The sequence below is a fragment of the Cuculus canorus genome, chromosome 12 (assembly GCF_017976375.1).
Source record: "Cuculus canorus isolate bCucCan1 chromosome 12, bCucCan1.pri, whole genome shotgun sequence".
NCBI classification, from domain to species: Eukaryota; Metazoa; Chordata; class Aves; order Cuculiformes; family Cuculidae; genus Cuculus; species Cuculus canorus.
This window is the reverse complement of record NC_071412.1, coordinates 2,138,304-2,153,288: the sequence shown is the minus strand read 5'-3', so window position 1 is coordinate 2,153,288 and position 14,985 is coordinate 2,138,304. Positions and strand designations below refer to the sequence as shown.

Genomic DNA, 14,985 nt, shown 5'->3' with positions numbered 1-14,985 from the left:
AGGCCTTCAACAACGCATTTGGTCATCTACCCTTTATTTTATGTGAATCAGCAATAAGCACATGATGTAAAGATCATGATCATTAAAAATAAGTACCAGATGCCATGCGCTGGGAATGTCACAGAACTCCCATTCATGCTACCAAGGATTCCATAATTAACTTCTTGTACACTGTATCAATACTTACCTCGTCTCATGTTTAGCATATCCAAGAATTCTAGAAAACATTATAGCTAGAAATAAAATTCACATCTGGAAAAGGAGGAAGGAAGAGGGAAGAAGGAGGAAGGAAGAGGGAGGAAGGAGGAAGGAAGAGGGAGGAAGGAGGAAGGAAGAGGGAGGAAGGAGGAAGGAGGAAGGAAGAGGGAGGAAGGAAGAGGGAGGAAGGAAGAGGGAGGAAGGAAGAGGGAGGAAGGAAGAGGGAGGAAGGAAGAGGGAGGAAGGAAGAGGGAGGAAGGAAGAGGGAGGAAGGAAGAGGGAACAGGGAAAAGGAGGAAGAAAAAGGGAAAAGGAGGAAGGAAAAGGGAAAAGGAGGAAGGAAAAGGGAAAAGGAGGAAGGAAAAGGGAAAAGGAGGAAGGAAGAGGGAAAAGGAGGAAGGAAGAGGGAAAAGGAGGAAGGAAGAGGGAAAAGGAGGAAGGAAAAGGGAAAAGGAGGAAGGAAAAGGGAAAAGGAGGAAAAAATTTACTAACTGGAATAAACGAGCAAACAAAACCATCTACTAATAAGAAGAAAAAAACACAACAAAAAAAAATCCCTACACCCATTTGTTTCCACCTCCTAAATTAAATACTAATTTTGAGAGCATAGTCCAATACATCTGAATACGAACTCACATCTACCAGTTCCAGGAGCCACTGTGCATTTATATTGTGATGATTTTTACAATAGTTTGGTCATGTGATAAAATTGAGCTGCCTGAACAAATAAAAGCAGTATCCACTTTCAGCATCTATTGAAGATCAATGATAAATTCACTTGCAAACCGTGGGCCACAGGGTTGTTTGCATAAATAAGCATTAACAGCAAGATGAAAATAGAGCTGGTCATATGCGCAATTCTGCTTTTTGGAAGGGGGTGAGGGAAGGAAGTTTCGCCCTTGCAATTTGGACACGCTAAGTTTCTCTCTCCTCAGGCAAAATGACAGAGTCGTGCCAGAACTCCCAGAGAATATTTCCAGTTAACATGAATTTGCCGGATGTCACAGACAAAGTTTAATGAACAAAATGATAAATGTCTGTCAATGGCTTCATAAAGTCAATGAATTCGTTACAAAGAACATACATAATGCACCACTCTGCCTGAGGCACGTTACAGTTATTAGAGTTTTACTGGAGATCTTGATGTGGACAGTGAATTGGTAATTTAACAATTTTCACTAGTTAATTTGCTGATAAGTTACCTAACCAGTTATTAATATGTCGAAGAATAAGAAAAAAAATATTTAAAACTCTTCCACATATTTAAAGACCTTAAGATTAATTTTAAAGTTTCTTTGAAAAAGATGACTGTTTATTTGATAATTTCCAGTTGTAACAAGCTGTAAAACAAAAAACAATACAGTGTAACACTGAGCTGGTTTTATGGTACATTGTGATGGCTATCAAAACAGCTTTTTCTTAATCATTATTCTTATCTAAGTTTGAAGTGACAGCCAGACCACTTGAGACAAGATATTAACACTTCTGTCGAATCATTTCTACCTCATCTAAATTTGGAGTCAAAACTGACCTCAAAGTATCTTATGACGCTTTTCTCCTCTGCCACAGCTGTGAAAATAAGCTCCACTGGAAAACAGTACCTCCTTCCAGTCAGAGAGGAATAAGAAACTGGGGGTCACCGGAGGCAGTTTTGCAAATCCAGACCAATGATATAGTGTACAAGTGTGACAACTTATAAGAGCAAAAGGGAAAAAACCCTGATCACACGTAGCAAAATGAGGCTGCACAGGAGAAAGAAAAAAGGGTGGGAACACAGGAGAGGACACGATGAGAATTTTGAAAGAATTCTGAATTTTGAGAAGATCAGCAAATAAGTGAAAAGCTTTTCTATTTGATACTTTTTCTTCTCCATTTTAAGGTGTAGAGGATGTGTCTCTCAATACAGCTTAAAAGAACTGACAATCCCACTTTATAAACAGGCTGATAGATCGGAACTAGATGATCTTCAAGGTCCCTTCCAACCCAAACTATTCTAGGATTCTATGACTTCTGTGATTTTAGTGGGAGAAAAGAAGACTCACCATTGGTACTAAGTATGCGAAACTCAGGCTGCAAAGGTTGAGGAGCTATAGAAAAGTAAACTACTTTTCTAACACTATTTTATCTTGTTTTGTCTTTAATCTGAAATGGCTCAAAGGAGAGCCAAAATAAAACCAACTCCAAAACCCCCTTGACTGGACGATTCGGAAAGATCTTCGGCATAATGCAAGACTTTAGAAGTAAGTCCCATATATCTGTGTGGATGTTCGCAGACAAGCTAGTACACATACGGCAAAATTACATTGATCAATTAAAAATCCCACAATCTTTCTACTTTTATAATTCTATCCATTTGCCAATGATACCATTAAGACAAATGCTTTGCACAGGAAATTCCGATCTACTGAAATGAGGACAAACAATGTAATTAACATGAATGGGATTATTATCTGAAGATGCTAAAAATCAAACCTGAAGATACAGAGTTGCTTCTGCTCACAGAATCTCCTCCCGTTTCCAACATTCATGCATCACTATACACAAGATATCCACCACAAGCTGTGAAGACTTAGTTTAACAGCCCCCAGCTATGTATTAAAAGAATATCAGGTGATGTGTTTAATGCTTGCAATAACTTTTTAGGCATCCCTTACTTCTGGTCAGTCAGGTGATTACTTCTTTCGAAACTGTGTCTCATACGCAAATCATTTCAAAATGGAATTACTGCACCTCAGAGCTAAAGAGCAAATTTCCATTACACATACTTCTAAGACAAAGCAAATCATTGCTACTACTCAACTCAAATCACAAATTTAGCGTGTTCTGGGGCTACAGGACTTGGTAAGTTTTGCTGCTTTGCCATCAAGATACCACTCAGTATCGCCTGTAGCTAGAGTCAGACTCTTATCTCCTCTCTAGAATACTGTATTTGTCCCACCTGAAGCTGCGACTCAGGAAAACCTGCCAATTTTGGAAAGAACCGTAAACTTGCACGGGATGGAATCTGTTGCCCATTCCAACACCTACTTAAACACAGGTTTGGCAAAGATATTCCACATCTGAACACAGATTAAGTGAATTGCAATGCTTTGAGATAGAACCCACCGTCCTACCACCACAGCCTGTTTATATCAGCCAGAACACAGCAAGTTTTCTTCCTAAGCTTCTGTGGATATCAAAGATCCACTCTGCAGTTAGGTTAATGCTTTTCACAACAGATTTCTTTCATAATTTGGAAAGAACAACAGTCTCATTCCTTGCTGTCCAGGAGAATTTTACCAGGACTCTTATGGCAGGCGCCACTTTCAAACACAGGTTTTTGTCAAAGGCTGCAGATATAATTTGCTCAGTAGTCTTTCACCATTGAAAAGAATAGGTAAAACAAAAGTCTAAATGTAAAAGTGTAACTAAAATCTCGCAAGGGAAAGTGTTGATCACTGTTGATCCATGCAAGGGACTGTTGAGATTTTTATTTTTTTCAGTATTGACTTAATTGAGCAGATGGCTCAGCTGTATTTTCTCATGTAGCAACAGCCCTTAAAAATGGCCTTTGAAAGAACAGTTTCATGTCTACTGAGACATCCAAAGGACTTCCACGCTTGCAAATTATTAAACATTCTTGAACTTTTTTGTAAAAAAGAAGCCCTGCTCTTTGGATTTTCAGTTTTCCAAGGTTTTTGGTTGGTTTGTTGGTTGGGTTTTTTTAATAGAAAAACAATTCCTTTGTTTATGTTATACAAATGACATGTTCTGGCTGTTGCTTGTGCACTCATAAGTTTAAACCAATACCCAGATTTAGTGACAGGAAGAAAAATCCCAGGTGAAAACATTAAAGTTGCATTTGTTTTCTGCTTTCTCAAGATCACTCCAGATATTTTTACCAAAGAAATCCCTTACAACCACAGAGATGGAGGATATGGTGGCACCCTTGCACCCTCCTGCTCTTTTCTGTATTCACATTCCTAGACAGTAAGGACGGAAAGAGCTGGGACAGAGCGCACCACATGTTACGTGAGCCTCGCAAGCCTCCATGCCCATGACTGCAGGAAACTCTACTTAATTAGGTTTCTACCCATTTTCTCAATCTATGGCAAAACTCCCTGCCTAGTCTCAATTTTCCTACAGCTTTGGAGAGGCACTACTGCATTTATTTCATATTGCATTTCCTCAGAAGTTTGCCTACGTGCAGAAACAACTCTGTAAGATCATTTCCTAACTATTTATAAGTGTGCATTCCTACAATTTCAGTCAGAAGAAGAAATCAGTTAATACAGGTATAAACCTAGAATCGCTAATACAGGATATTAAATAACGGCAATCCTCGCTGACTTTCTCTCTTCCCAGTAGTTAAGTCACTAGTGATAGTGAAGCAGTATTTTGGTACGTTGCCTCAGACTAATGATTAAATTCTGATAACAGCTTTGGACATAAGCTTGTTGTCAGCAATCCCATGTCATTTATAACACATTTACTTTCAATATTTCATGTCTCACATTGCATTCTATTTCTCTGACATCCAGCCTGCGAGCAGGTACTCACTGAATACTATCACAACTGCTGCAATTAATTAAGTATTCAGGCTAGAAGCAAACAAAACTTCCTCAGGCTTAACTACTGAACAGTTTCCAGAGTTTTCCCATCAGCCAAACTCAGGCAATACCCTGACCACAACTGGAGTTTTAAAAGCTTTTTAGTGTAACAATGGCACAGAAGGACTTGGTAATCTGGAATCTTTACCCCATGAAATACAAAGATTGCACATTCTGTTATTTTTGAGGTTTGATAATGAGAATCTAAATGAACTTCATGAGCACACGGGAGACCTATGTGCATCTAGGGGAAATGATACTGCCGAGATCCTATACCCCTAAGCTGCAGAAGCACTGATGTGTCAGAAAGCTCCCACCCAACAGAGATAGTGAAATAAGAAATAAGAACTTTGGGACGGGACCTCGAGATCATAACTGTATTACACAAATACCACTGAGTCTATTTTGCCTTCGTGAACATTCATGTTGTTAAAACTAAAAAATCTTCCACTCGCCTAAGACCAAATTCGATTTCACTGAAAAAAACCTAACCAGAACTACTGTTGAGAGTCATTAAACAAAGCAAAAGCAGTAAAGAAAATGTCTAGTAGTGCTGATTTACATTTTCCTGTAATATATAGAGACCATTTCCCTCCAAAACTTTTACATACTGAAAAAACAATATAGAAGGGGAGGTTACAATAATTCCACTAAGTCATAAACAAACCCTCCACTCTCTGGTGGTTTCACAACCATCTCCTTCCTATGTCTGCTCTTTACCGTCATCTATTAAAAAAGTAACAATTTCATCCATACAAACAACAACAAAAAAAAAGTGTTTCCACTATTTAAGTAGGTTTTGCAAGGCTGCCAGATGGATTTCTAACTCCCAACACAGATCACCTAGTGTGACAGCTTTCTTCTCAATTGCTGAGACAATCAACTTAAAAATGTAGATACTGCTTAAAATACTGCTGCTTAAAAGCTATGCAGGGGTTGACCCTAGTAACTAATGTTGACCATACAACCCACACTTACTCAACAAAATGTGGAGACTTGACATTGTTGATTACTTTTTCACTTAGGTGGTGATTACCAGTTATAAAGACTGGAAGTAATCAATCCCAATTTAACAGCTGTGCCTATTGATGAAACAAAAAAAAAACGAATGCAAAACTAAACAAAAGATTATGCCCACAATTTTGGAGATAAGACTGGAAAGATACCAAATCCTGAGGAAAGCACACAAAAACTAAGCACAAATTTGTCCAACAATGGAAATGACCATATTTCTACAGGGAAACGTTTAGTAACTTATACATTCTTCCTCTAAGATTCTCTTTTGTCATTGTCTTAAATTGTTCTGCACACCATCAATAGCCACAGCTGTTAAATTGTGAAGACGTGACAACAAGTCTCTAGGCAAACAACTGCTCAGAGTGAGATCCTTTTCTTTAGGATAATAAGAGCTGGCTGACAAAAGGAGGCCTTACTGAATGCCCTTTCAACAATTTCTACACCAAGAAATGCAGAGGGAGAGAGGGAGGGAGAAGAAAGGGAGCAGCAGGGGGGAGCACCACGTTGGAAGAACGGAACAGCATCCTTCGCTGCTGTACATTGCTTTGCAAGGAGAAAAGAAATTTCGATACTTTAGTGCACATATCACGTGTAAAACTTGCAGCAGGTAAGACGTGAGTGCCTCTCGTCGCAGCTCTGAACAGCTTTCAGCATGCTACCGTTTTCCTTCAGCATTTCTCGCGCAGGTGAGGGTTTTATTGGCTACAGGGTACACGGCCAATAAGACTGAACATTCCTTTAAAAAAAGAAGCCACTAAAAACTTTATACTTTATAAAGTCACAGTGAAAAAACCTAGTAAGAACCATAACAGCTTTGTCCTTACTAGCTACGAAGAAAAGCACGGGCATGAAATGCCTCAGTTTGGCATTATGTTTGACAGAAATTTGAATCTGAGGTGTTAAGGAAACCCATAAAAATCTCACTTCTCTAATAATGTAGTAGCGGAAACACACACTGTTCATGTGCAGTAAGTTTCATAGATTTTTCTGTCCTGGCAACAAAAAAAGCCCATCCCTTAGTCTGTGGAAGAGCTCTTAAAAGTGCAGGCCAGTCAAAAAAACCAGCAAAAACCCTAGTGCCAAAAAAAAAAAAAGTAACTATTGGTCATGTCTTAGTAGGATGTTGACAATTTCTTCTGTAAAGGCGATGCACGAGTTCAGCTCAAAAGACATCTAGGGGAGTTCTAGAGGAAAATCCTACAAGAAAAAGTGTTAAGAAGGAAAAATATTTCCCAGTTTCCTTATTTCTTCAGTATATCTCATTTAAAGAACAAAAAGTCTTACTGCTCTTCTTAACAGTTACAAACTGACATTGCAGACTGAAACATCAAATTCCCTCCTCCATGCCTTAAATACTGGAATTTAAATGCACCAAGGATCAGCCATGCGCACACTCAGCTTACAAACAGACTCTCATCTCGGGACATTCACATCAACTAATCAAAGCAATAAGGCAGCACTTGTAAAAACCTAAAAGAAGAGCTTCCCGAAACTGTCTGTAACCACATCAGTTCTACAGCATTAAGACATTTCTGTCTCTTTTAATGCAAGACCATTGCCTACACCAGCTGTTTGCCATTTCACTTCCACCTCAGTCAAAAACCACTGCTGATCCTCAACCCCATCCTTCCATCTCAGAATTTGTTTCTCTCACCATTACTATATAAAATTATTAGACATCCCTTTGAACTACATAGATCTTTGGAAGATACCTGATATGACAGATTCCCATACAAGATGAAAACTATATTGTTAGACCACAGCTATTAATCCTGACCACAGGAATTAATTCCTTCGTTTAAAGCAAGATATTAAAATCAACTTATAAAAAGAAAATACTAGCGCAACAGCAAATTTTTTGGCCTTCACGCATGTTCTATAAAGGCTGTAGTTTTAATGACCACTTATTTTTGCAACAGTCTAAGTTTTAGTAGCCCTCCTCTGTCCCCACCAAGCCTTCCCCACGTCCACATCATTCCTCTCAGTGACGCCAGCGCAATCACCGTGAGTGGCTCCATGACAAACCGCATCAGGGAACTCATTTGGGTTAAACAGCATCTTTTGTTTTAATTCTATTATTTTAAGCCAGATCAGTTCCCTGTTCGGTTGGCCACACGTGCAGCTGTGCCCACACAAGGAAGGGCACAATGCAAACGTGGGAACAAACAGCTGGAACCGCTAAGAAAACACGATTGTCACAGTACAGAATGAGGCTCAGCTGGATCTGCTCTGAAGTGCAAATATTTAAAAGCAGAGCAAAAAAGATGTTATTAGGATTTCAAAACATAAATATGGCCAATTATTGGCATGACATCGGGACCAGAAGTCACATCACTGCCATAGCAGCTAAGCAAAATTACAAACTCTCCACAAAGCACAGCCTGCTACGTGTAAAAGACCAAGCATTTCACTAACTGCACTGCAGCATGAACACACAGCTCCCCCCCAGGAGCCTGTTCCCAGAAACCTTCTGCTTGCTTAACCTTTCGCTCTTGTGAAATGTAGAAACCTGTACGAAAAGAAATGGGCTTACATTTCCCATTATTCACAAACATTAAAATCAGTTTAAAGCCAAGTTACAAGAGGAAAAAGGATTATATAGGTTGCTTCTACCCAGCTGTATATATCCTGATGCTGTGAAAAGCCAAACTCAACAATCAATACCAATTTGATTATTAAGCAGGTATTCTTTTAATACACAGCGCTGCACCTGGGGTACTACACTCACCTAAAGTGTCCAACTTTTGAGACTGGTGACACGACTTTTATACTGGGAGCTCAGGTCTGTCCTCTGTTCCTGCTGCAAGACTGTCCTTTCAATACTCCATTTGTTCCTTGTTTCAACTAGTAAACAAGCTAAACTCCTGTTACAATCACATTCTTTCTAACTGCAAGCTGACTGAGATTTGATTCTTATTATTCTTATTATTGCTTAATCTAATACATTCCCTTAACATAATGATTCATTCCTTCCTCCAATCCCATCCAACCATCTAAAGACCTCAATTTCCACTTCTTGAGAAGAGGAAATAAACAACAAGTGTCGTGTCCAATCACTGCCCATGTTGCAAGCTTCAGAATGTCATCCACCTTCTCCATTTTTTCTTAATACTATCTTACTGGCAGTCTAGCTTTATTTTGAAACAGAATCTGAGTTAACTGCGGTTAAACTAATTTAAAAGTGTCGGAATACTAAAATCTCAGCTTGTTTATTTTTGGCTGATTCAAAGTTGTACCAAACGCGCTTAAGACTTTCTCCACAGCCTACATCCCTTTTATATTCCATTAAATGAGACCTCTCCCAATAGCAGCAAGTCGAATTTTGAGTAAGCTACTCTTCACTATTAGCATTTTACCCCCACATGTTGCCTCACAAAGAACCACACAGGAACCTCCTCCTCTCCTCCTCCCCCCTCTCATCAATTAGCCCACTTTGGAAGCAACTACAAGCATGTGCTGAAACTAATATTTATTTTTACCTAAGCAATACCTCAGTACCACAGTTTCCTTTAAAAAAGTAGGGGGATCTCACCGAAAAAAAAAAAAAAAAAAAAGCCCTAAATTAGTCAAATTCTTTTGTGCATGGATGAACAACAGGAAAGCAAAGCCTTGGGGCCTCTGGGGAGGAACCCTGTCCCTGCAGACCTACTCTGATGTGCTGGGGAGATAAGGCTCCATAGTGACACTTAAGGAAAGGCCTGCTCACATTTGAATTTCTGCATTCCTCAAGAACAATTCATGGCAATCACTAACTTTGCAGAGGAGCTACATGAAAGCTTTGGCCAATGAATGAGGGTCATCTGCTCTTTATCACAAGGGTAAACCTCATCCTGGCCAGTTTCTAACCTTTTAACCCTGTGAATTCTTAATTTGCACATGAATAATGGAATTCTTGCCAAGAGTGCAACCTTCAGCTTCCAGTTCCTAACTTTAGAAACCAAGACCTGATCTTCTTGTGTGTTCAAATCTTAAACTCTCGGACAGATTAAAGTTTTTGATTTCCAAATGCAACACTAAACATTACAATTCCGAGGCAAAAGATAAGCTTACTGGCAAAAGCTCTGACCAGGCAAAGTAAAAGAACATCCTCGCACCCTGCTGCTACCAGAGACTGAAGAAAGCATTTGCTTTTTTCCTCCAAAGAAAGAATGCCCATTTAATGCCTATTCTCCACCTGTTTAATATGTATAGTTCCTTCCCTACCCTGACCACAAGGTAATTTGCCTTCACAGCAACCGACAACTGCTCCTAAAAAAAAAAATTATAAGCCTACAAAATCCCCCACAAGACTTGAATTTATTTCACTTAAAACATGTGCAAAGTTCAAAAATCAACTCAGGACAGCAGACAAACACTGTAAAAATAAGATATAAAACTAATTTCACACGTGTTTTATGGGCTTCAAAATACAACAATACAAATTACTGCCTTGTTTCACAGCTCTACAGTCAAGATGATATTCTGAAACCGCGCAGATTGGAATATGACTAAAAATAAGAGCCTGCTACACAGGATAATTTCATGTTTGGCCACTAGTTAACCACTTAATCGCTAAGTCAACACCACCTACTGTGATCATTATAGATCCACTATCTCTTCCAGTTTTCTCCAACAGCCATAGGAAACCTTTCAAGTATTCAAAAAGCAAAAAGAAACCATTTGTCACAGTCTTAAAGGGGAGGGGAAGTGGGAAAAAAAAAAAAAAGGAAAGAAAAAAAGGGTTGCAAAATAAAAGCCTGGTTCCACAGCGTGCAATCTATTGGTTCGTATCTTCCTTGGTGAACTCTTGCATTATAAAACCAAACCAACACTAAACCTTCTTTCTAGTAAAATAATGTGCATGCAAGAAGCAAACATTTATAAAAGTTCAATAGTGTCTGAGTAAAATCAGATACAAGTGTATTAGTGTGCTGTACTACTACAGTGCTCCAGAAGTTCTGATACTGAGCACAAAGCTCATCTGCAAGTTCTCAGATTTACAGTGGTCCTGAATTCTCAACAGTCCCACACAAAGAATACATCAGCCACTGCTTTGCTTTATATTTATTAACAACAACACTCCTATCCTTTTAAGAAGGATTTTCTTCAGTCTGTTTATTAATGGTTTTGACACTCTGAAACCTAACGATGCGAGTATAAATGTCAACAATACTTCATTTTATAAGTATCCAAGCACTGCTAGGTCTATTAATCCCATTTATGAGTAGGATGCCACGATACAAAACAATAAGTAGCTAGGTTTTTGAAACTGAGAGTTCTCGGATCAGCGTCTTACAGCACGTGAAAAACTCATCACTTACTTGGAGCCACCTACCTCCAGGATGGTTTTCAACTGCCCAAAGCTCACTGAACGAGAGATTTCACACTTTCCTGGGATATCTCATGGATTTTATAATCAGTTCAGAAGCACTCAGGAAAAAAATGCGTGCTAATACTCAGACATTTTTCAATGTAAGCTGATGTACCAATTTTATTACCTAGATTCAGACTGAATTTGGTAAAACTTTCAATTTACAACTCCTGTCAGGCTTCCATAGAAGTTTTGGCACCAGAGTTTTGTGCAACTTGTTACTAAGACCAGGGTTGAAGAGGTCAAAGGAAGCCTTTTCCTATTAGATTAAGTTCATCAGTTAAGTCCTATTATAGAGGGAACATGAGAAGACTACATAAACTGTGTACTCTCCGTGTTATTTCTTTGAAATGACTCCACGTACTTTTGGAACGCAAAAAAGACAGTGTTGTAGAAGCAGCCTACTGGCAAAGCTCTGCACCAGCATGGAAAAAGGCATTCAGTTCCTAGCACGCATCTCTTACTCAATATCTTTAAATATCTTAGGAAAATGAAGGACAACGCACACTCAGTGTCATACTGTTAAAGCCATAAGGGGACTTACACAACTATTTTCTTCACCATTCGTCCAGTCGTAGGGGTTCACCCTAGAAACATGTCTCTCGCTTCCCAGTGGAAGCACACAGCAGGCCCTCAGGTTAGCTCCAGAGGACCCTGAAGCAGTTCCAAAACGGGCAGCACCCACATATCTGCTTGGCTGAACACATGTCAGAAAAGCAAGGGCTGGATAACTTAACGCCCATGGTAGCCCAGACAACTTTTCCCCTCTTCCCTTCCCAAAGACAACAAGGTTTAGACTAGACATAAGGAGAAAATTCTCCACTCTGAGAGTGGTGAGGCCGTGGCCCAGGTTGCCCAGGGAAGCTGTGGCTGCCCCATCCCTGGAGGGGTTCCAGGCCAGGTTGGATGGGCCTTGGGCAGCCTGAGCCAGTGGGAGGTGTCCCTGTCCGTGGCAGGGGGTTGGAACTGGATGGACTTTAAGGTCCCTTCCAACCCAAACTGTTCTATGATTCTACGATCTCTATTATCATTCTGCCCTGCCGCAAGATGGCACAATGCAACAGAGAATCACAGAATCACAAGGTTGGAAAACACCGTTTAGATCATCGAGTCCAACCATTCCTATCCACCACTAAACTGTGTCCTTGAGTAGCTCACCTACCTGTCTTTTAAATACCTCCAGGGATGGTGACTCAACCACCAAGGTATCTCAAGCTATCACCAAGGTATCTCAAGCTATCACTAAGCTCTTGAACAAGGAATAATAATTATTTAATCAGATTTGTAGGTAACCCTTGTAAGGCTGCCTGAACAGCGCTTGAGAAATGAGACCCAGGATTTTTGCAGAAGGATGCCGGCACGGCTCTGCATCAGCACCTGCTCTGGAGACCAGTGACCCACATGAGCCACCAACACAAGGCACCAGAGCCCAGAGGTCTCACTGGTGGCTGTGATGCTCCTGACACGTAACAGACTCGAAAAGGGGCCACCGTAACTTTTGCTCATAATCTTTACGCATTTAAAAAGAAACAAAGGTTCTGCAGAATTGACTGGCTCTTTGCTTTTCTAATTTCTCTTTTCAGGTACACAATTGGACTTGATGATCTTAAAGGTCTTTTCCAACCTAAACAGTTCTGTGACTCTGTGTGATACGTTGTCGTGCACCATTCAGGGAATTCCTGTCACAAACTCAGGAGCAGGTTAACAAACAAGAGCTGGAACTTACTTGCTAGTGTGAGGTGGCTTTTTTGACTGAGAATGGCCCCGTATTTGTTCAGAGCTAAACACTGGTAAAATCCTTCATCAGACAGCTCTCCTTTCTTCCCTTCCACCTCACTGATATATAATGAGCCATTGGATAGAGTGTAGATCCGTTCATTTTCAGGTACTTTGCCACCGTTTTTCAGCCATGTAATAGTGATGGGAGCTTCACCGTGGGCCTGGCAGTCTAAAACCACCGGATCCTTCCTTGAGACAGTAACGTCTTGAGGCTCTTTCACAAAAAACAGTTCGCTAAAGCACCACACTCCTAAGAGAAAGAAAAGAAGATTTTGCCTGTAAGCACAGACACGCAAGTTACCAAGCGCACGGCGAGTGCTATCATTGTCACAGGCTCTCAGATAGCTGAGCCTTCCAAACTCGGAAAACTCTGGGAAACCATGGTCTCGACTTCAACGGGGGTGAAGCCATCGGGCTGTAAAACACCGAGGTGTTTCCCTCCTAGTTTTCAAACGCATTGTGTCAGGGAGCTGGAGAACCAGTGCCTCAAACACCCGCGTAGCTGTAAGCGGAGCTCGGGCGCGGAGGGGCACCGCAGGAGCCGAGTGGAGGGAGAAGGGTGGAGGTGAGTGGAGGGAGATGCCTGGAGGAAAGCGGAGGTGAGCGGAGAGAGAAGCGTGGAGGGAGAAGCATGGAGGTGAGCGGAGGTCAGCGGAGGGAGAAGTGCAGGAGGTGAGCGGAGGGAGAAGTGTGAAGACACGTGGAGGTGAGTGGATGAAGATACGTGGAGGGGAGCGGAGAGAGAAGCATGGATGTGAGTGGTGAAAGAAGCGTAGATGTGAGTGGAGGCGAGCGGAGGGAGATGCGTGGAGACACGTGGAGACGAGCGGAGAAGGAAGCGTGGCGGCGAGTGGAGGTGAGCAGAGGGAGAAGCGCGGGGAGGCGCGTGGGGAGATGCCTGGAGCAGAGCGGAGCGCTGCGGCGGGATGCGCGGCGCGGCCGGTGTTACCGCCCCGTCCCCCAGCGCCCATCGCCATCGCCAGCCGCTCGCCGTCCCGCGGGGCCCCGGCCACGACCCGCCGACAGCGCCCCCTGCCGGAGGGGCACCGCCGCCCCAGGCACCGCCCCGGCCCCACCGCGCCGCTCGCCCCCTCGCAGCACCAGCCCCACTACACCAAGCGGGCAGCCCCGAATGAGCCGCTCACCCCACCGCACCGTCAGCCCCACCGCGCACCACCAGCCCCTCCGCACCAGCCCCGCGGCACCACCGGGCAGCCTCATACGAGCCGCTCATCCCACCGCACCGCCAGCCCCGTCACACACCGCCAGCCCCATCGCTCCACCGACCCCTCCAGGCAGCCCCGCGGCGCCGCTCACCCCACCGCGCACCGGCAGCGCCGCGGCAGTCCCATCGCAGCGGCAGCGCCGTCACTCCCCCAGCCCCACCGCCCCTCCGGGCGGCCCCAAGGGAGCCGCTCACCCCATCGCACACCACCAGCCCCACCGCCCCTCCAGCCCCATGGCTCCCCCAGCCCCACCGCCCCTCCAGGCAGCCCCACGAGCCCCCCGCCCCGTCGCGGCTCTGACAAAGCGCGGCGGGTCCCGGCGGGGCCGGTGCCGCCGAACCCCCACGTGCGGCGGACAATGGGCGCGGGGCTCACCTGGCAGCAGCGGCAGCAGCAGCGGCAGCAGCGGCGCCATTCGGCGGGAGGCGCAGCGAGCCCCGCCGGCCGCCGCGGGAGAGACCGGGCAGCGGCCGAGGGGAGGAGACAGCGGCCCCGGCCGGGCCCGCGTCCATTGGCCCTCGGGGAGCGGGGGGCGAGGGCAGCGCCGGGGCGGGGCCGGCGGGGCGGGGGAGGTGCCCCCAGCGCTGCCCCGGGGGGACACGGGGGCACCGGGGGGGGGGGGGCGGCTCCGGCAGCTCCGGGACGCGGGACCCGACGGCAGCGCCGGTACCTCCGGCGGCCCCGGGGCTCAGCAGCAGCTCTGGCGTCTCCGGGCCCCGACGGCAGCCCCGGAGCCTGAGGCCCGACGGCAGCTCCTCGCGGGCCACCGGGATCGTAGAATCGTAGAATCACCACGTTGGAAAAGGCGTCTTGGGTCATCGAGTCC

At 43.8% G+C, this 14,985-nt stretch overlaps 1 protein-coding gene across 1 annotated transcript in view; it reads right to left on the bottom strand.

Annotated features, from left to right (window-relative positions):
* PRTG (protogenin) overlaps positions 1-14,574 on the bottom strand; it is a 94,494-nt gene extending 79,920 nt beyond the window's left edge. The window contains exons 1-2 of the mRNA XM_054077805.1: positions 14,535-14,574; positions 12,881-13,183 (exon numbers count right to left, since the gene is read on the bottom strand). Coding sequence (XP_053933780.1) covers positions 12,881-13,183; positions 14,535-14,574 — 343 coding nt within the window. The remainder of the gene's footprint in view (positions 1-12,880; positions 13,184-14,534) is intronic.
* Positions 14,575-14,985: the final 411 nt, after the last annotated feature.